Source organism: Epinephelus moara, chromosome 4 (assembly GCF_006386435.1).
Source record: "Epinephelus moara isolate mb chromosome 4, YSFRI_EMoa_1.0, whole genome shotgun sequence".
In the NCBI taxonomy this organism is placed as follows: domain Eukaryota; kingdom Metazoa; phylum Chordata; class Actinopteri; order Perciformes; family Serranidae; genus Epinephelus; species Epinephelus moara.
The window spans coordinates 22,962,261-22,982,417 of NC_065509.1; the positions used below are offsets into that span (position 1 = coordinate 22,962,261).

Genomic DNA, 20,157 nt, shown 5'->3' on the forward strand with positions numbered 1-20,157 from the left:
AAGCACCTCAAATTGAAGTGAAAAAGGAGGCAAAGAAAAAGCCAAAAGAGAGAAAAAAGGCAGTGATATAAACTACTCGGGTGATGAAATGGTAAAGATGAAAGAAGGTGAAGACTGTGTGAGAGAGTTGAAATGGAGAGTTTAAGGTGTATAAAGGAGCGACGCAAGTAAAGACGAATAGGGAGGGAAAACAAGATTCAAAGTGTGGAGGTGAAAGTAATATGAAAGAGGAGGAAGAGATGGAGTGGAGAGAACAATGGAGAGGGGGTGGAGATGGGCAGAAAAATGAGCGAGACAAAAAGAGAGGAGATTGCTTTGAACGCTGTAGATCTGTCAGAATTGAATCACAGGCGGCCAGCTGTAAGCTCTGATAGTGCTTTGCCTCTAAATATAACAGGCACTGAGATGGACTGATAGGGCCACAACAACACACACAGAGATGGTGGGAATAAAGGGAGGCGCATCTCAGCACTGAGGAGACAGAGGCGGGGAGACAAAATGCCAAATCTGTACACATATAGAAGGAACAAGTGCTCAGCAGTTGGTAATTTAACATGCAATGACATTTTTAGTGTCAAAATGTGTTTGCATAACGTGACAATACCAATCCAGGTCTTACTACACACAGCATCACAACCGCAACACTGCTTGTGTGACAGCTCAACACCAAAACCTTCCAGCATCAAGACCCATCTGCTCAGACGCAGCAGTGGGAGAAACCCACATTTAGAGCTCATCTCTTGGTGTGAGCAGCAAGCGACGCCCTGGAGGTCTGGAAGTCGACTCCAGACCGCCACCCCACTTGAGCCCAGGACACTCAGGGTGTCAGTGGCAGTGATGGAGTGACAAAGTCCCCACTGGGTGAAATTAAAACCTCAGCACACCATCCTTCTCTCTCCTCTTTCTCATCTGCCACCCCTATTCCAGCAACCCCCCACCCACCCACCCTCGAGACACCCTGCTGATGACAACTGATGACAACACACACACACACACACACACACTCCTGCAAGAAGGAGATATCCACACACACACACACACACACTCCTGCAAGAAGGAGATATCCCCTGCAGCTGAGATACACTCTCAGACACATATGCGGAGCACACACGTATAGAGAAAGCTCCAGAAGTGTCTTTAAACGTCACCACAGAACATTCTCTCAGGAGGCCTGAGCCCAGCTGTCATTGACACCCCCCATGACATGTCATACACGCACACTTCCTTTTAACTACAGTTCCAGTTTGCCTCCTCCATCACTCTCTACTGTAACTCCCATGTTGGCCTACATGCAAAGAGCCAGAGCTGAGCGTGGCATCATTAACATCCAGCGCGGAAAAATAATTAACACCGAGGTCATTAACTCATGTAAACAAGACCTTAAGCACACACACACACACACACACACACACAACTGTACTGAGGCAACATATACTGTATGTCGGAGTGTGTGTTAATAATGAAGGTGAGTGTAATGGGAGTCCTGTGGGTCCAGCTGAGTGTCTCTCAGGGCCGGATGCATCGAGCAACCGCACTGCAGTTTTTATTGAAGTGTATTTAGTTGGTGCAGTGCAGGACCACAGTAGACCACCAGTTCATCCAACACTTGAGTCTTACCCAACAGGTGTAGAAGCTCCAACATGAAATGCAGCAAAAAACACCCCATTATTTTGCATTAATGAGTTGATGTCATTTTGATGCATGCAAGCTAAACCTGTACTGTACGCACAATGTTTGTCAGGACGAATTCTGTAATGTGTAATGTTTGATTATAGAGTTTAGACTAATGTTGGGTAGAATACAAATACAAAACTCCAAACTAGACAACAGTTTGTATACTGTATGATATACAGTGTAATCAATATAATGAAAGAGTAGTAGACAGAGACTCATCCATAGCTTGAGATTTCTGTATTGTGTTTCCAAGCTGCTCATGCATGCATGCAAGTGGTGGAAGAAGAATTCAAATATTGCACTACTGCAATATGAAAATACTCCATTACAAGTAAAAGTCCTGCATTGAAAATGTCACTTAAGCAAAAGTAGTTAAGCATTACAAAATGTACTTTAACTCACAAGCAAAAGTACTCACAATGCAGAAAAATGGCACCTGTGTGTGCTATATGTGATTATTTCTGATGTTTTAATGTGTTCAGTTGCATTTTCATATTGTACTTAGTCGAGGTGGAGCCAATTTGAACTATTTTACACACTGCTGAGTGAGTGCTGTTGTGGTTATTAGTGCATCATATTTTCTAAGATCATCATATTTTGTGTGTAAGATCCTTATCTGTATGGTAAGGCTGTCAAATAAATGAAGCTCCTGCTAAAGTTCAGTCAGGAATACAATACTTTTCATGCTCAGGCTGTAAGTTTCTTTCCCACCCTGCCATTCACTCCTTGCACGCATGCTCACTCACAATCTTTAGGTGTCATTGTCTGCGTAGTTTTTTCTTGCTGCCGTCATGCACGCCCTCCATCTTCCCATCACCACCTAGTCTTTACACATTCATCAGCCTACATGCCTCAGCAGTCAGCAGCCTCTGAGTCAGCAGCCACCACCTCCACCACCAGTGTCTGGACCCTATGAGGGGATTTATCCTGCTGCCGCTCAGATGTCCCTCGATCACAAAATATCTCCCTCTGGTGTCCAAACGCCAAAGACTTCTGTTAAATTCTAATCAGCACAAATCATCTGTTAATCTGTGCACTCATATTCTGTATTAAATGTTATCGATACTTTATTCCTCTTGTCTGTACTGATTGAAATATAGTCAGCTAAAAAGTGCAATATTTCCCACGAATGGTAGTGGAGTATAATCTAACATAAAATGGAGATACTGAAGTAAACTCAAAGTATCCCAAAATTGTACTAAAAGGGACAGTTCACCCCAAATCCTCTCACCTGTAATGCTGTTTATCAGTCTAGATAGTTTTGGTGTGAGTTGCTGAGTGTTGGAGATATGAGTCATAGAGATTTCTGCCTTCTCTCAAACATGGTGGAACTAGATGGCACTTGGCTTGTGGTGCTCAAAACGCAAAAAACAAAACATGAATGAATATATATTCATATGTGAGCCTCTCATGAGTAGATGTACGCTTCCTTCTGTGCGATGACGTGCGTTTGACATGTCATTTGGTAGAGAGGACAATAGTTCCTGCATGAAACTGCTCACACCAAGGTCTGTGGATTATCTTGAGTAGCTGGGTCATGATTTCTGGAGAGAGACATTGCTGTTGAGTTTTTAAAATATTTTGTCACTTTGAGCACCACAAGCTGAGTGCCATCTAATTCTATTATATTAGAGAGAAGGCAGACATGTCTACGGCTGATATCTCCAACACTCTGCAACTCACACCAAAACAGTCTAGACCGATAAATAGCACTACAGGCAAGAGGAAAAATATGTATTTTTGGTTTTGTGTTGAGCTGCCCCGAGTACAGTACTCAACTAACTACTTAGTTACTTTCCAGGACTGCAAAAAAATGACATGGTATACTTCGCCTTTTATTACTGTTGGTTCATCTGTGATATGAGAATTTTTTGTTGTGTGTGTGATTGTCATACAAAGTGTGCTGTGAGTAACAAAGATGGGAAAAAAGGAAGAAGAGCAAAGGTCTGTAATGTTTTTATGTTTGCTCCTAGTGTTTCCACCTGAACTCATACACCCATCCTACCTCACAAATGCTCCCTCCTCCACCTGGTGTTCTTTTCTTTCTGCTGAGCATGAGTGATGACGTTCTCAGAGGAGTTCCAAAAGCTGCTGAGAACAGCAGGTGATTATTAAGCTCCCTTTTTTAAGCTGCTGATGCTTCTTCTTCTCCTCTCAACTCAGTTTTTGGTGTTGTGCCTGTTCTGTATTGAATGGGAGGGCAGACACTAAGATGTTTCAGACTACCTGAGTATGTCTTTGTATGCAAGTCAGCATCATCCATCACTCCATTAAATCTGTGGTGAAAGTTGCTGACAGATATTGTGACTTAGTTGCACACGCAAACACACACACACACACACACACACACACACGCACAGACAGTACAGAGTACTTCCCACAAATCATCCATTAATGGCTGCCATCTAGTGTTCATTAATGGAAAGTGTTTAAGCTGAATAAACAGGAGTAAAAGCTCCTTTTTCATAGTTCATCTACATAGCTAGTTTAACTGGACAAATTTATTGTCATCGTCATATCGAAACAACACCAAAACATCAACTTTTCATGAGCTAAGAAATGTTTTCAGCTTTGTGAAATTATTTTTTTTTACATAATTGAATGTGTTTTAAATGGTTAATTTATGGGCTTACCAAATTTTGAGTTACGATGTTTTGTTTTGGGGTTTTTGTTTTGGGACAGTGAGGCATTATCCATATCGACAAATCCAAGTCTGCATTTGAAAGCATTTGAAAACCAAAACTGTTCATATTTTCACCTGGTACACCAAGTCAGGTCACACAAAGGTTATGAAAGTTAACTAAATCTAAAACTATGTGTGAAAAAAAAATCTTAGTTATCTAAATTAAAAATAATGGGTGTTTCCCAGCATGCCCTGAGACAACGTGTTTAAGGCCATAAGCCAAAGGAAACTGTGTTTAATTCACATCACCTATTACAGAGATTAATGTCCATGCATTTCACTATGGTCGTAATGGGTTATGGTTAATGTTATTGGAAAAGACATGTTGCACTATGAGTTAAGTTGTGCACACAGTTAGTGACGTCCTGCCTGTGTAGATACCAAAAAGTTAAGTGAGAAGGTGTACTACAGATAAATAAAAAGCACTTCCTGGTTCAGAGTTTATTCCTCTGCTGCCTTCTTGTTAGCAAGAAACCCCAGCTTACTACAATATGTTCTTCAACATGTTCCCAGAGACTGAGATGTCTCAATGAACATATGTACTGCTTTCACAAAGTGTTGTATTTGTCTTGTTCAACTTCTGACCTTCCTAGATCTTGCCCCTGACAAATATCTTCCATTTTATCATAATAAATAAATAAAATTAATATTGACACTTAAAATTGCTCAAGTAAAATTAAACATTATTTAACAATAAAACTAAACTAAATTAAAAACAAAAATCAAACCACAAAATAAAAGCTAAAAAAAACCAAAAACACATAACTCTGGTTCACACACACATACGCGCGCACACAATTGATATCATATAAACATTTATTCTCTGTACAGTCGTAAGGAATCAATGGGGAATCAATATTTTTTATTACAGATATAAAAATACCTTTGCTGCACCATGATCACTCCACACCCGTACATACAGTAGCAAAAGAACATCGTGTGTGTGTGTGTGTGTTGTGAACAGTGTATAAAACAATATGAGCGTGCAACCGTTAACATCTATTAGGTATGAAAAACAAAGTGTCACTCATACAAAAAGACGTACAGTTTGTGGTACATTGGCATATTTTTTTTAATAATATTCTCTACAAAAAATATCAGTGATAATCTCCTTTTTTATCTCATCTAGGTATCATTAATGACCGTGTGCAAATTTCAGAACTTAAATAACTTCTGTGTTTGAAGTAATCCCGTAGACCTGTGAGGAAACAGATAAAGTCTTTGGAGTGAATCTTTTTTTATATATATATTTGGCTTCATGTGTAAAAATCAAGTAAGATGACCTGCGGGTACAATGTTGCATCGGCACATTATACAGTATATGTCTTAAAAAAAAGGCTTTTGATACAGTAAGTGTCCCTTTAGCCAGCTGTTCTTGTCACAGAGTCCAGAGAGGCAGCAGTGGGGATCTGATGAAGCAGTATGACACGTGATCTCTCTCTGTGTTCAACACAGTGTTAAAATGTGCAGCAGATGCAGACATCCCTCCAACAGGCAGCTTTTGACAGTGTGATTTATCTTGGCTTCGTAAAGTTTATAGTGAAGTAACACTTTTTATCAGTTTGATTGGCGGCCACTCTGGCCTTTCCCCTGGCAGTCACAATGTTCCATCCATTCAAAAACGTGAATCCAGTGGACTCTGAAAGTTCCTCGAGCGATTCTCCGCCTGCTCTCACATGCAGATTAACGCTCAGCGCAGAGGCAGGAGTCTTATTTTGTATGACATCAGTTAATCGTTTGAGGTTTAGCGGCCGGCCACGGGTCACTACGTATTCGTAGGCTGGTAAAGTGAGACAACGTGAGACGAGTTTTTCTGATTGGTTGACCTGAGCCTGATGGTATCCCAGCAGCGGAACAGCGTCTCCCTCGCTGTCTGCAGAGGTGGAGGTTAGGACGGCCCCTCAGAGGGCTGCAGCTATAGATGGCTGCGCACTGGAGGACGGACACATAGGACAAAGAGAAAAATAGATCGTCACAGAGAACACACAGGAGGATGAGAAGGGTTGGTATGAGAAAGTACCTTCAAAGGGAAAATGTGCCACCTATATGTGGATGTCTAATCAGTGTTGATGGTAAATGTAGTCTACTGAAGCTATAAATTCATCAGTGTGTGTTATAATGACCGAGAAAGCTGAGTTTGCAGCATCTGTTGTACTTTCTGCATCAAGCATCAATGCAGGAAGTATCTTCCGGCATCAAGCATCAATAGCCGTCATGTGAACTGAAAGTGACATAGTTGGAGGCAGGAAGAACTACAGGCTATTTCAGCTTGGATTTCTAACCTTCACCTCTGGGTAGCCTGAGGGAGAGCCCTTGTTCTCTTTGCCTGTATTGCAAACTAGCAATGTGACCAACAGTGAGAATGGCATCCCAAAATATGAGTGCAGAGGCCGATTTGGATGTTCAGCCATATTTATTCAACCAGAGTACAGAGCTAAGGACATCCAGTGGAGGCTGCAGCTGCATAATAAGGTATAGCCGGCAGCACGCCGACGGGGACCCTCCAGGACCTGAGCTGCTCAGAGTAAACACTGACTGGTGGTGCTTTTGCTTAAACTGCCCTCCGATGCCAACAGACACTGAATCATTCTGCTGCAACTAATTTCCGCATAGGCAGTTTTTGGATGCTGTCACCAACATGGGGAGATCCCGTGTTTGCATAATTTGGACAGAGGTGTGCTGGAGATCTTGTCAGGATCCTGAAGATAAGGTGGAAAATGTCAGAAGCTCGTGCATAATGCATCCTGGTACATGTAGGCTCTGCCGGCATGGCTCCACAAGCAGGGGAACTTCTCGGTCCATGTAGCGCACACTGAGGAATCTATTGCTTCAGTTGAGTACATCTACCATCAACACTGATTAGACATCCACATAAAGCCTTTTCTAGCTATCAGTTAGATTAGTTTTCCCTTTAATGTCATATTAATCTGACATTTCATAATTCAAACACTGTTTCCCACACATAAAATACATATATTCAACCATACTTTGTGTACACTGATACATACAAACACAAAAAAGGAAGCACAGATGTACACAACTTACCGTTTAATCTTCGGCCCCTTGCAGTAACGGTGTCCACTGAGAAGTTGCAGCAATCCTTCAGAGACACTGACAAAATAATAAAATACTATTTGATGCACTCTCAAGTAAACATGTAGGAAACAGGGGTATGTTATATTTCTGCACTTACATGTTGACCTTTGCCACCACTGGAAAGATGTAGTCGGGACACTGTGAGTCAGTGGTGGTCTGTTGGTACTGACGTCCTGTACACGGTGTGGACAAAGTCTGAACTGAGACCATTAGAGCCCAGCGTTTGGACACTGATGTGCACTGGGACACTGAGATCAACATTCTCCAGAATACACTGCACAAAGAGAAAGAAAGTATACAATGCATGAATGGCTGCTATTTGTAAGTAAGTTTAACTTTATGAGTTATAACAGGATACAATAATACCTTGGTGCACGCAGAGCTCATGACAGATTTATGGAAGTTCCCACCTACAAACACCTGAGGGGTGACAGGAAATAATAACTATAAGAACAAACAAATAATAAAGTCCATATATAAGCCTGCCTGCTACTGTAGTTAGCTATGCCTACCCTGTATCCATACACAAATGTGCCGTTACTGCAGCCCAGCTCGTCGAGTGGCGGCCTCTCCCAGCCGATCATGAGGCTGCTTTGGCCCACTGTCTTGATCACTTCAACAGAGCGAACCTCAGCTGGAGCTTCTGGAGGTGATCGGACAGGAAAGATCAAGCACAGTGACCTATCTTGCTTGTACAATGCAATGCTGTAAACACAGGGTACAATACAGCCTAAATACAACCAAATATATATGTATTTCATCGTTGAATGCTAGGTTACTTTTACAGTTTACCTTTTAACTTTCAAATTCTGCCATAAGAGAGTAATATCAGAGGACTCACACTGCAGCACTATAAAAGCAAAAAGTAATATTCTACAAGCTTAAATTGCAATATTATGCAACAATGCTGCAACATGTTCTTGTGCAAAGTTTGAGCAAAGCTGTTTTATTGTCAAATCAAAAAAGCTCTTTTAACTTTTCTGAATTTCTTCGACCAAGACTTTAAACAGTGATGTGTAAATAATCTCAAACAGTGAATATGTGCATTACCTGGTTTGGGTCTTCCTGTCTTGGTCTTTTCCAGAGCAGCAGTAGACTTTCTGGCAGACTTGTTGGATCTCTCAGGAGAGCAATGAGCAAATGGAGAGCAGGATGCAGCAAACACAGGTTCATGGTATGCAGCAGCACCATTGGTTTTCGATACCATGTTGAAATGTTTGGACTCAGGGGCAGTTGATATACTGGGGGCAGTTGTGACTGAGGCAGTGGTTTTTGGATTAGTGTCGGAGCGTATTAAGACATCAGAGTCACAGACTGTGGTCCTCAGAGCTAAAGGAGCAGAAGCTGTGTGTTTAGCATCACATGTGTCAGGGATAACAGTGATTTTCTGTGCCGGTTTGGGGGATGTTGTTATATTAGTGCCACAAGGTGCCATAGTGGCAGAAGCAGAGTTAGAAGACCCAGAGACAGCAGGCATGGTAGTTTTAGATGTGTCTGTGTTAAAGTGATGGTTAGTAAACATGCTGGGACTGAATGTAACGTTAGCAGATCGAGAGGCGACTGCATTATAAAGTGTTGTGGACTTATTTGCTGGAGTGTGCTTAGCTTGGCTCGCAGCAGCAGTGAGTGGGAGAGAGTTGGTATGGGGCATATTAGAACTGAGGCTCTGCTGCTTTGTCTGACAGGCTGGTCTCAGGTCTGCAGGAGCTGAAAATGAGAGACATTTCCTGGGCTGCTGTCCTCTTCCTCTGCTCACTGGAGTCTGGAAATGAAGAGAAACACATGTATAAGACATTTGGCTCGCTGTAGTCTTGTGTGTATAAACCTTTATGTCAGGTGAGACTTACATCAGAGCAGTGTTATCTTCCCTTACACTTCAACTCTAACCTGCTTCTGTGTAATGTCGAATGCTCAGAAAGCTTCAGCGTACCTGAAAGCTGCTCATTAGAGTCTTCTGCAGTTGCTCATGTAGGTTAAGGATCTTCTCAGGACTACTCATCCTCCTGCTTGGACTGACACGTGCGCCGTAGCAGGGAGGAGTCGGAGTCGGTGAGGATCTAGTCAAAGTGGTCAGCTCAGGGGAGGACTTCTCTTTCGTATCTGGGTGATGAAATCTAAATTTGTCTGGTCCACTGGCAGAGGCAGAGAGCTGTGGTTGGATTGAAAAATGGCATGTTGTAGTGTTTCACAATACTTTAAAATTAAGTATAAAAATAAGTACACACAGATAAAGGTGTTTTAATCTAACTGACTAGACTGACACATTTTCAAGTCTGTCATTTTAATGTTTTCATAGACATCTGATCGCTGTTTTTAGAATAGTGTGGGGAACTTTTGTCTTCCCCTCTTGCAGTGAGTTATTACACAAACACTGTTGACGTGTGCTTATGACCTACGCCTGCAGGTGAGCTCCATCTCCCCCACTCCCCAGGAATGCTGAGATTTCTTTTTTACTTCAATCCTTTCTCTGAACGCAGAGTTTCTTTTTTTATCTGGAGCATCCACTCCTGAAACTGGACGTTTCTTAGGATTTAAACATGAAGATGTTTTGTAGCATATGTTTATTAATTCAGGCACGGTAGCACAAAAAAGAAAATATACCACAGAAGCAGGGAAATGCTGCCTTTCTTGTTTATTTAAGATAATTATGTCATATAATTACTGCAGTAATTTTTTTTTTTTCTGTTAAAATGCTACATCTACAAATATTAGGCCTAAGGCTGCGACTAAAATGAGATAATACGCCCCACAGACATTTTTATCTTTTCAGGTGCACAAAGCTGTAATTTGTTGGTTGGAGACGTGACCATGGTAACCTGTGCCAGCCTCAGCTCTCTCATTGTGTATCTCACAGGCGTCTTTGTCACCAGATAATGCTTAAATTACTAGAATAGGTAGCAACTAGTCTGACGGTCACAGCTGACAAAAGTCTTGTCTGAAAAACTTCAAGGTGACACCAGGGAAGGGAAGACAATATAATATGCTAGTCAGGTCAAAGACAGATGTCACGTTTGGGAGGCTGATAATATGACAGATATATGATAAGATAATAATGGGGGTGACATTGAGATATGAAAGATGAAAAGAAACATGAGCAGGACAGAAAATTGGACTTGGTCCAACTAGGTAGACAAACAAAGGACTGGATTCCTCAAGACCTGTTCCTGTTTAATGTTAGGCCAATGTTAGGCGGTGCAACAAAGTGTCCAGTGTTTGCATACTTCACCGGAAATAGTATGCAATTCATGTGCAACTGGTTTCATACTGAGGTTTTGGACATAGTAGAACAGTGACCTCGTGGTGGGTCTTGGTCCAAAAAGTGGGCTGCATGACCGTTGTGAATGGACCACAAGTGACTCACTAACGTGTCAAGTTTGTAAAAACACACTTTATTTTTAAGTACAGTGAATTTTTGGTGCAGAGCTTTTATTTTGAAGTGCTGTTTCCTGCTGTAGAGTGAGTGACTAATGGACAGCTACTGGACAGAGACAGCAAACTAAATCAATGACATGACCAAATGCAAATACGACACCAAATGTATTAAACTATGTGGACCTTGAACAATGACTAAGGAGAAATCTGGACTGTCTAACTGGACCAGTTGAGAACTACTGTACTAGAAAATCTCACATACTGTTTTAGTGTACTAAATGGTATGTTAGTATGGAATCTTAGACACAGCCTCACTTATGTGAAGGAAAATAGAATGAATACAGAAGTATTTGTATCATCTCACCTGAGCTGTATTGGTGATTGAAGTCTCTTTCGGGGCTGGAACAACAGGTGATGGTGTCGCTTGGACACGGTCAGGCTCTTGCACTGGTGAGGTCCGCACAGGTGACGTGGCATTTTTCTTTAGTGTTCCTGTTAGTGCAGGTGTGACTTCTTGAAGATTTGTAGTGTATTCAGTGATGATTGATGATGACTGTTTTTCACTTTTTAGCTCTCTACATTTCACTCCAGATGCAGGCGTGAATCCATTTTGGAGCTGCTGATTTGCAGGTGGGGATATAGTCGATAACATGCAGGTCTGATCAGGTGTCAATCGACCAGCGTGGTCTTGAAATTTGGAAATAAATTCAGTGGTAAACCCTGTGGTGTAATCTTGGGTCTTCACGTTGCTGCCTGGCGTGAATGCTGCAGTGTAGTCCTGCAGAGCAACGTCACTGAGCAACTGCTCAACCTGCTGTGTCAGTGTGGAGTCCACACAGCCTCGTCTGTGCATGGCCTTCATCATCTGAACCAGCAAGCTGTTCCTCTCCTGACACTTCACCACCAGGCAGGACAGCTTAGCCTGTTATTGGAAAAAACACCTGCCAGTCAAACTCAAATGCTCAGAAGTGTTGTAATATGACAATAAAGAAAGCTGTATGTGTCTTTCCTCACCTTTAAAGGAGCTATATCCAGATCCTTCTGACTCCTCTTTTTTAGGAGTGCATCATACTACAGAACAAACAAATGTAAAAAACAAATGAACACTACCGTTTACAAGACACAAATAAAAACATCAGCTCATGTCATACAACAAACTTCTTTGTCATGGACTGCAAAGCCACAACTGACTGGTTACCCACCTTGGCTCTGATGTCGTCGTAACGTGTCCTGAGTGACACGAGAGCAGCGCTCAGATCATCCTTGCTGCCCTGCCCTCGTTTTAGAGCAATGTACTCCGAGTTTAGCTCCTCCAGAGCCACCGTCTGTGGGGTTTTGCAGACACATTAACACACGCACACACACAGGAACAGATCTGTGATGAGAGTCCTTACAGTCAAAAGATCATCAAAAATCAGACAACTCTAGCACTGTGTTATGCTCAAGACATGCAATTTAGTCACACACGTGAAGTAATAAATGTAAATGTAACAATCTGGTCTGTCTGTATTACAGCGGATGTCTTATATGTTTAAACTTCAGATGAAGCGTCGACACTTCCATGGATTTAAACATCTGGTGATTCAAAATCAAGCCTTTCTAGGCTGATTTTGAAGACAAAAATTGAGGTTTCAAGGGACTTTTTTTGCATTTCTTTCAAAAAGGATGAACATATTGTACCAGTTTTTACGTCACGTGTTTGACAGTTTGTTCAGATTCAGGAATCAAATGTACAATAGTTCCATATACAAGCACTTGGAGCTGATTTATGTTACATAACAAATGAAAAACAAAGATATTATTACCTTTGCTTTGAGCTGAGCTGTAAGGATGTTGTATTGCTCCTCTATTTGTGCCTTCAGTGACAGAGCATCAGTCTTCTCCCTGACCAGGCCTGTCAATTTGCTCTGCAGCTCCTTCACCTGCGGCAGACACAAACACCAGTTGGGTCTAACAGATGACAGATAAACAATGTATTTGTTTGGAAAAAAACACACGGATAGACCAGACTACGGATCATATTTAGGCTACTACCCCTATCTATTTGGTGAAATACCTGGGTTATGAGGCTCTCATTTTCCTTTCTGGTTTCCTCCATCTGATTGGCGACATCTGTCAACCTTGCCACCTGGTCAGCTGCTTGTGCTGCCTTCCTCTCTGCCTCCTCCCTCCTGTCTTCTGACTCACACAACTCACTGTGCAGCCTTTTGGTCTGAACACGCCACAAACATAAACATGAACATATTAAGTCAGTGAAATCTTCAATGATGCATAAATGTCCTGTTCATATAAAACAGAGCCAACAATAAGAACAATTCAAACTCCTAGCCAGTACAAGTTCTGTACAGTATACAGTAAGCATGGTGAAGATTATTATAAAAAAATCTAACTTTTGGAGGTAATAGGTGGACTAAAAAATCCCAACACAAGCTCCACTGAGTTTTCTTTCACCTAAAGACAGTAAGTCAGCCATCAGTTGGAAATGTTTTGTCCGACTGCTATTATTTATTTTAGTCAAGAGAATGTCCGAAGTAAATATTAACTTCTATTACAAAAACAAAACAATAAAAACCTACCTTTTCAGCCAAGATTTTAATTAAGAATGGTTAAAATACATTATTTTATTTTTTATACCTCTTGTCAGTTTTAATTGTTTTTCTTTTGTTTTTGTTTTAATCTGTTTTATCTATTTTTTAACCATTCCATTATCATTATTATAGCTTTTAAATCTTTTTTTATTGTATTTTATTGTCTCATTTTTATTCTTGTTTTGTCTTTTAATCTGTTTTACCTAGGTTTTAATCTAGCTTTTATCAACATTTTATTATCATTTTTATTATTATTACTATTTTATCATTGTTATTATTATTGTTGTTGTCATTTACATATATTTTATATATTTTATTATTTTAATTCTTGTTTTGTCTGTTGTTTATCTGTTTTACATAGTTTTTAATCTTGTTTTTTTTAATAAACATTTTAAAATTATTATTATTATTGATGTTATCATTATTACTATTATTATTATTATTATTACTATGGTTGCTGTTGTTGTCATTTAAATGTATTTTATTGTATTTTACTGTCATCATTTTTATTCTTGTATTGTCTCTTTAATTTATTTTACCTAGTGCTTTAATCTAGTTTTTATTTCACTCCATTTTAGCTCTATTACTGTTGTTACAGCTTTTAAAACTATCTAATTATCTTTTCATCATTTTTATAGTCTCCCGTGCATCTGTCTCAAATTGTTCAATTGTTATTGTCTTTCTCGTTTTTACGGTCCAATTACATGCTTGTCAGTCATCTGTGAAGCACTTTGAATTGCACTAACCTGTATAGAGTGTATAAAGCGTGATATTAAAGGTTTATGTTGACGTGTAAACTCACGTCAACGTGGCTCTTGTCCAGATCGTCTCGTGACCTCTTCAGTTCTGCTCCCAAACCTTCAATCTCCCTCATCAGATCCCTTTGCTCCTGTTATCCATCAAAACCATGTTGAATAAGTACATAATAATCAGACATAATCATACACAATGAACCATAATGTTTAAAGGATATTAACATGATGCTAACATAATGCACAAAGGCATTTATCACACTACTCGTAATACCTGTACAAAGTTCCCCCTGTGGTCATGACTCTCAGTCTTCTTTGTGGTAGCAGCGCTGTTGTGAGTCCCCCCCTCTGTTTGTGTGTGGCTGGACAGAGCAGCTTGGAGGCTGTTTCTTTCCTCTCGTAGGCCCTGAAGTGATACCTTTATCTGCTTGTCTTCCTGTTTCAAACAACTGATTGAGTGTTCAATTCTGTCTTTATCTCCTCTCAAACTGCTGACTGCCTTTACTAACTTCTCGCTGTCTTCTTGTGAAGTGTAAGATGATTGTTCCTCTTCTCTCCGTTCCTTCAGACACTTAAGGGAATCGGTTAGTTCATCTCTCTCCTGTTTCAAATAGAGCACCGCCTGGCTTAACTGCTCACTCTCTGTCTGTAAACTTTGTAGCAACTGCATGATTTGATCTCTCTCCTCTTTCCCACTTGAGAGGAATTCTAACAGTTTTTCTTTTTCTCTGTGGAGACCAGATAAAGACTCCTTCTCCTCTTTCAGGCCACTCACGGACCTTATAATCTGATCTCTCTCATCCTTCAGCCCACAGACTGTCCTGGTAAGCTGCTCTCTCTCCTGTTTGAGACCAGCCAGAGATTGGGAGATGCTGTCTTTCTCCTCCTTCAGTCCCCAAACTGTCCGAGTTAACTGCTGTTTCACTTCTGTCTGCGTTTGGACTGACAGAGCTACTTCTCTCTGCTGCTCTCGGAGAGTATTTATGCAGCCTGACAATTCCTCTTGTTCTGTTTTGAGGCTCTGGACCGACTTGGTCAGCTGGCCAACTTGATCGGTCAGTGAACTAACATGCTGACTGTTTTGCAGGCTGTTCTGCAACACATCATAGTGATTATTATGTTGAGAATGAGGTGCTGAGGCTTCTGTCAAATCGTCTTGTTGTTGGCTGTACATCAACTGTGAGTCTTCCCCTTTTAGCACGCTGTCCACCAAACTGTCCACACACTCTTCAAGGTTTTGTTGAAAACCTCCTGATGGTGCAGCTGTATATTCACTTTGCAGTTGAGATCCACACAGTTCCCTGTCAGCCTGCGATTGCTCCACACGCTGCTCACTCTCCATTAACCTTTGTTGCAGCTCCATGATGGTATTGAGATCGTCCTCTGTCTTCTTGTTGAGTTCTGTAATCAGACACTCTTGTTCTTGGTGTTCCTGCTCCAGTCTGACTCTGTCCACCTCCAGCTTGGACATGTGTTCCCTCAGCTGTGTTTCCTCCCTCTTGGTTTCCTCTTCTCTGAGCTCAATATGAGCCAGGAGCTCCTGGATCCGGTCCGCCAAGGCCCGGTTCTCCTGATTCAAGGCCTGGACAAGATCATCCTGAGCGAGGGCAAGAATGGTATTATGTATTTTGTATGTGCTAATTTGAGTGTACATAAAGGTAGAATTTGAACAGTGTGTAATTGACAGTTGGTAATTTCATCTGTACTGCAACCTCTGTGACATACCTTTTCTGTTGAAGACCCCTGCTCCACCTCTTCCTCTTTCCTGAGCTGCGATTTCAGTCGAGTATTCTCTTGAGCCATCACCTGCAGCTGCTCCTGCGTGCGCTCCAGGGCGACCTGCAGGCGGTCACATTGTTCTTGAAGTGCTTCGAGATCCTCCCCTAACCCCAGGCTCCTGTAGGCTTCCCGCAGGGCATCAGATTCTGCACTGGGAGTTTCCTCCAGGTTCAGGATCCCTCTGGAGCACCAGGTCCCCAGCTTAAACTCATCTAATGTCTCTGTAGTCAAGGAGAGTGACTGGAAACAGGGAGTGGTCTTGGAGCCGAGGTGGCGAGAGATTTCAGGTGAAGTTTCTAGTTTGGCAGATGAGGGATGATCCTGTGTGTTGTTCTGCATACTCTCTGCTGTCGCCTGGTGGTGAACAGGTGGAACTGCGGATGACTGAGGCTGGCCTGTTCCCTCATCCGATATTCGATGTGCCTACACAGGAACACAGTTATCATTCATGTAAACGTGAAACTAACAAGATGCTCAATAATATCACATAATCCAAATTCTTGTTTCAGTCAGCTATAGTGACATACTGATATTTAGATACACCTGTGTAAGCATTTACAATAGGGAAGGTGGTTATGTAATACTCTAAATCCTCGCAACAGAGCTCTCACTTTTCGGGAGCTGTAATACCGTCTCGTGAAATAACAAGAAGGAATTTACAGCATTAAGCCAATAATAACAATGGATTGAATACTTATCGATCCCTTTGTTGTTTTTTTAACCAACTGGATTTGGCCTGTCTAATGTGAAAAATATGGGGGCAGGAATTTGTCACCTTTCAAACGTGTGTAAGCCACTGATTCACAATCATACAATACAGGCCCTAAACAAATCATCCTTATCTGTTTTAAGGAGCATTTGATTTGGTCTTAAGAACCCATAAATCCATTTTACAAATTCCCCACATCCATAACGTTATTCGTTATTCAATAGGGACTTTGCTTTGATCCTGTGGCGCTCTTACTTTAAACCACATGTGGAATGACGCACAAAATCTGACAATAATCAAGCACAAATTAACAATAGCTGCGATCATGTTGCCCGTTTCTGCCAATTGGCACTAACAGTTAATCAGCTGTCATTTGGCTCGTGACCAATCTTTCCACAAAACTGTGTGCAAATCACACACATACACACTTAACTAGCATGAACACAAACACACCTTCCCACAACCGACCAACCACCTAACAGAGCGGGCTATAGAGCTGTCAGTCGCAGCCTTAAATGTTTGTTTAATATCTTAATAGAGCACGTTTTTCTCTCGAGAACAGGACACCCACTGTGCACTCAGCCATCTTGCCTGTTATTGACTTGTGCTTGTGAGGTATCCCGTACTCTCACGCTGCTCGTTTCGCTTTAAAACAGCTTTATGCCGTTTACCTCTGTGCCCTGTGTTTCATTACAGGAGATAAATATTGTACTAATCACCGTGCGCTGTGTGAAAAAGTGGGCTGGTCCTCACTAACAATGAGAGGAGAGCTACTATCATTTATGTTTGTAAATGTCTCCTACTAAAGCTGCCTCAGTATATCACGTCCCCTCTCGAATTCTCAATCAGATGAAGACAAGGACTGGATTAACTCTTTGAGATCAGGTGTCAATGAGATTAAGTAAAGGTTATATTAATAATCATCAATCATATTTTACGCACCTCTCTAGGACTCGCCGCTGAGGAATGTCCAATGGCAGTGATGTATGAGAGAGTGTTGGTCCCAGGACTCGGGCATGTGGATGACTGACTGGCGGCTGCATCTGTAAGGATCTGCTGGAGTCTGTGGTTCTCCTCTCTCAGCTCTTCCACCTCCTCCATCAAGGAGCTTTCAGACAGCTTCAATTGGTGCACCTCCGCCTTCATCTCCTCCACTTTGCAGCCCAGGACGTGGCTGTTCTCCTGGGCCTCCTGGAGCTGATCCATCAGCCCCCTCCGCTCTGTCACCCCATTCTCCTCTCTCTCCAGGAGCACCCTGAGATCCTCCTGCAGGCTCAGGATGAAGCCTTGCAGCCTGGCTTCATTTGAGTTCGTGTCTTTGACTCTTCCCCCTTGTATTTCTTTCCCCGCGTCTCGCCCACCTTCTCTGTCTGTTCCCACACTTGGCTGCCATTGCCTCCTCCTCTCCTCCTTTCTTTCTTCCTCTCCTTCCCCCTCTCCTCTCATGGGAGGCAGCCTCTCTTGTTCTTCCCTGTGTGTTACAGACGCGGCAGTAATTCTGACTGCACCGATGGTTGCCATGCCAGTGGCGGCACTCACAGTCATGTCCAGCAGCTGCTTTTCTAAGGCATAGATCCTGTTCTGTAGGCTCTGCTCTCTGTCCCGGGCCAGGCTGAGCTTGTGTTGGAGTTGGGCTTTAAAGTTCTCAAAGTACTGGGACTGGCGACTCATCTCATCCTCTTTGGCCTTCAGATGCCTCTGACAGCGCTGCAGTCGGTCCCTCCAAACCTGCTCCCCTTGCTCCTTCTCCTTGGTCTGTGCGGGAGGAAAGATGGAGACAAAGTGAAAATATTTAAGAGAGAGTAGAGTCTGGAACACCAACTCCTGAGTTATCCTTGTAATCCCAAGTTTGAATGTAACCTGACCTTTGTAGCATTGCTTGTAATTTTACACATCTAGTACAGTCTTCATGTTTACAGTTTGTATGTCAATGCCTATTGATGCATTTAGAGATCCCAAGCACTCACCATGGTCCTGACCTCCTCCCTGAGCATGTAGAGTCTCTGGTCCAGCCTCTGTGAGTGTTGCATGCTGGGAAGGTGGGAGGACGAGGCTAGCTGAGACAGCTGCTGCAGCAGGGTCCTCTCTGACCTCTATAACTGTCTGATCCTAACGCCACACCACAGACAAGCTCACATTACATCATATCAGCTTCACACATATTTGCACATTGACATAGAGGTTTGCAGCTTTAATATCAATAATAAATTAATAATTTCCTGTTTTAATTTGAACAATCTACAAATTTGGTTCAGTTTTACCTCCCTGTGCAAGAAAAGATGAAAATCTCCTACAGCGAGTAATTCCAGGGGAGATGTTAGCAGCAGTGTGCTCGCATGCAAGTGTGCAGTGCAGTCAGGTGTGTGTGATACGTGATATCACCTTGGCCAAAAGTGAGTATATAGTGGCAGGTGTGTGCGTCTGTGTGTGTCACTGGATCCCCTCTCCCCTAGTCACTCACCTGTTCCTCAGGTAGCTGTCAGACCGGAGGACTGAACGGGCACTCTGCTCCATGTCAGCTCCCACTGAGTCTGTTACCATGGCAACAGAACTGCTTCCGGTACCCTTCGTTACAGATGAGGTCATGCGATCCTCCGTTGGTTAGCCTGTGCCCACTTGGTGAGTTTTACCTGTGGCACAGGAAGTGATGGTGTCAGACTTACTTAATAATAAAAGGGAAAGTGTTTCACATTTTCTCTGTGGTGCTTGTTTTTTTTTCTTATCCACACATCTGTCATAAACACACAGACGTAGGCAGAGATAAACACAAACATAGAAGAGATACACGCGCATAAAATACAGTCATCTATTATTCACCATCTCAACAGCTTGGTGGCAAGTTGTCGAGTACAGGTAGATCTATCTCTCAGGTTACCCCACCTCCTAATCAACCTGTCTCCTCCTGCACCTTCTACCACATCTTAGAATACCAAAAACTTAAAGGGTAGGTTCACATCTATACTCATGTGCCCGTGCATTGAAACTGTTTTGGCTGCTGTAATCATTGCCCCTGTTCATACTGCCCATTAAAAGGTATGGGTACCTACACTGGAAGTTCCCAGTACACCTCTTTTCAGGAATGGTTCACACAGTTGGCAAAAGTTGCATCATACAAACAAACTTATTTAAGCTCTAAGGAAAGGACTGAGTAATATGTAGCATGTTGGAGAGACTACTTGGAATACTTTGTTAATACATAACAGTTCAAAACACATACACAGCACACATAAGCACTCTTAATGTAACTGAGAATTAATTTTTTGCTTGTAAATTAGATTAAATTGTGGTGCTTATTAATGTAGAAATAGTCCACTGGGTTTGTGTGATTTAAAAAAAAATATTTTCAATTGTCTGTTATTATTTTATTTTATTTAGTAGTCATTTGATTTGTCGACAAAAATGTCACAATGTCTGTATACAAAAATAAAATAAAATACTAATTACAAAAAAAACACTACTAAAGGAGCATTTTACCCACAAAAGGACCCTTTGTATGTCAGTTAT

At 41.9% G+C, this 20,157-nt stretch overlaps 1 protein-coding gene across 1 annotated transcript; it reads right to left on the reverse strand.

Annotated features, from left to right (window-relative positions):
- Nucleotides 1-5,188: 5,188 nt before the first annotated feature.
- Nucleotides 5,189-19,240, reverse strand: LOC126389217 (trichohyalin-like). Its single transcript, XM_050042781.1, has 18 exons — nt 19,115-19,240; nt 18,621-18,762; nt 17,596-18,408; nt 15,891-16,367; nt 14,440-15,762; nt 14,216-14,302; nt 12,882-13,037; nt 12,631-12,747; nt 12,028-12,150; nt 11,840-11,896; nt 11,190-11,747; nt 9,384-9,602; nt 8,504-9,215; nt 7,966-8,096; nt 7,820-7,873; nt 7,551-7,727; nt 7,403-7,468; nt 5,189-6,289 (listed from the first exon to the last, which is right to left on the reverse strand). Exons 2-16 carry the CDS (start codon nt 18,681-18,683, stop codon nt 7,599-7,601), a joined length of 5,019 nt encoding a protein of 1,672 aa, XP_049898738.1. The 5' UTR covers nt 18,684-18,762; nt 19,115-19,240; the 3' UTR covers nt 5,189-6,289; nt 7,403-7,468; nt 7,551-7,598.
- Between the last annotated feature and the right edge of the window lie 917 nt (nt 19,241-20,157).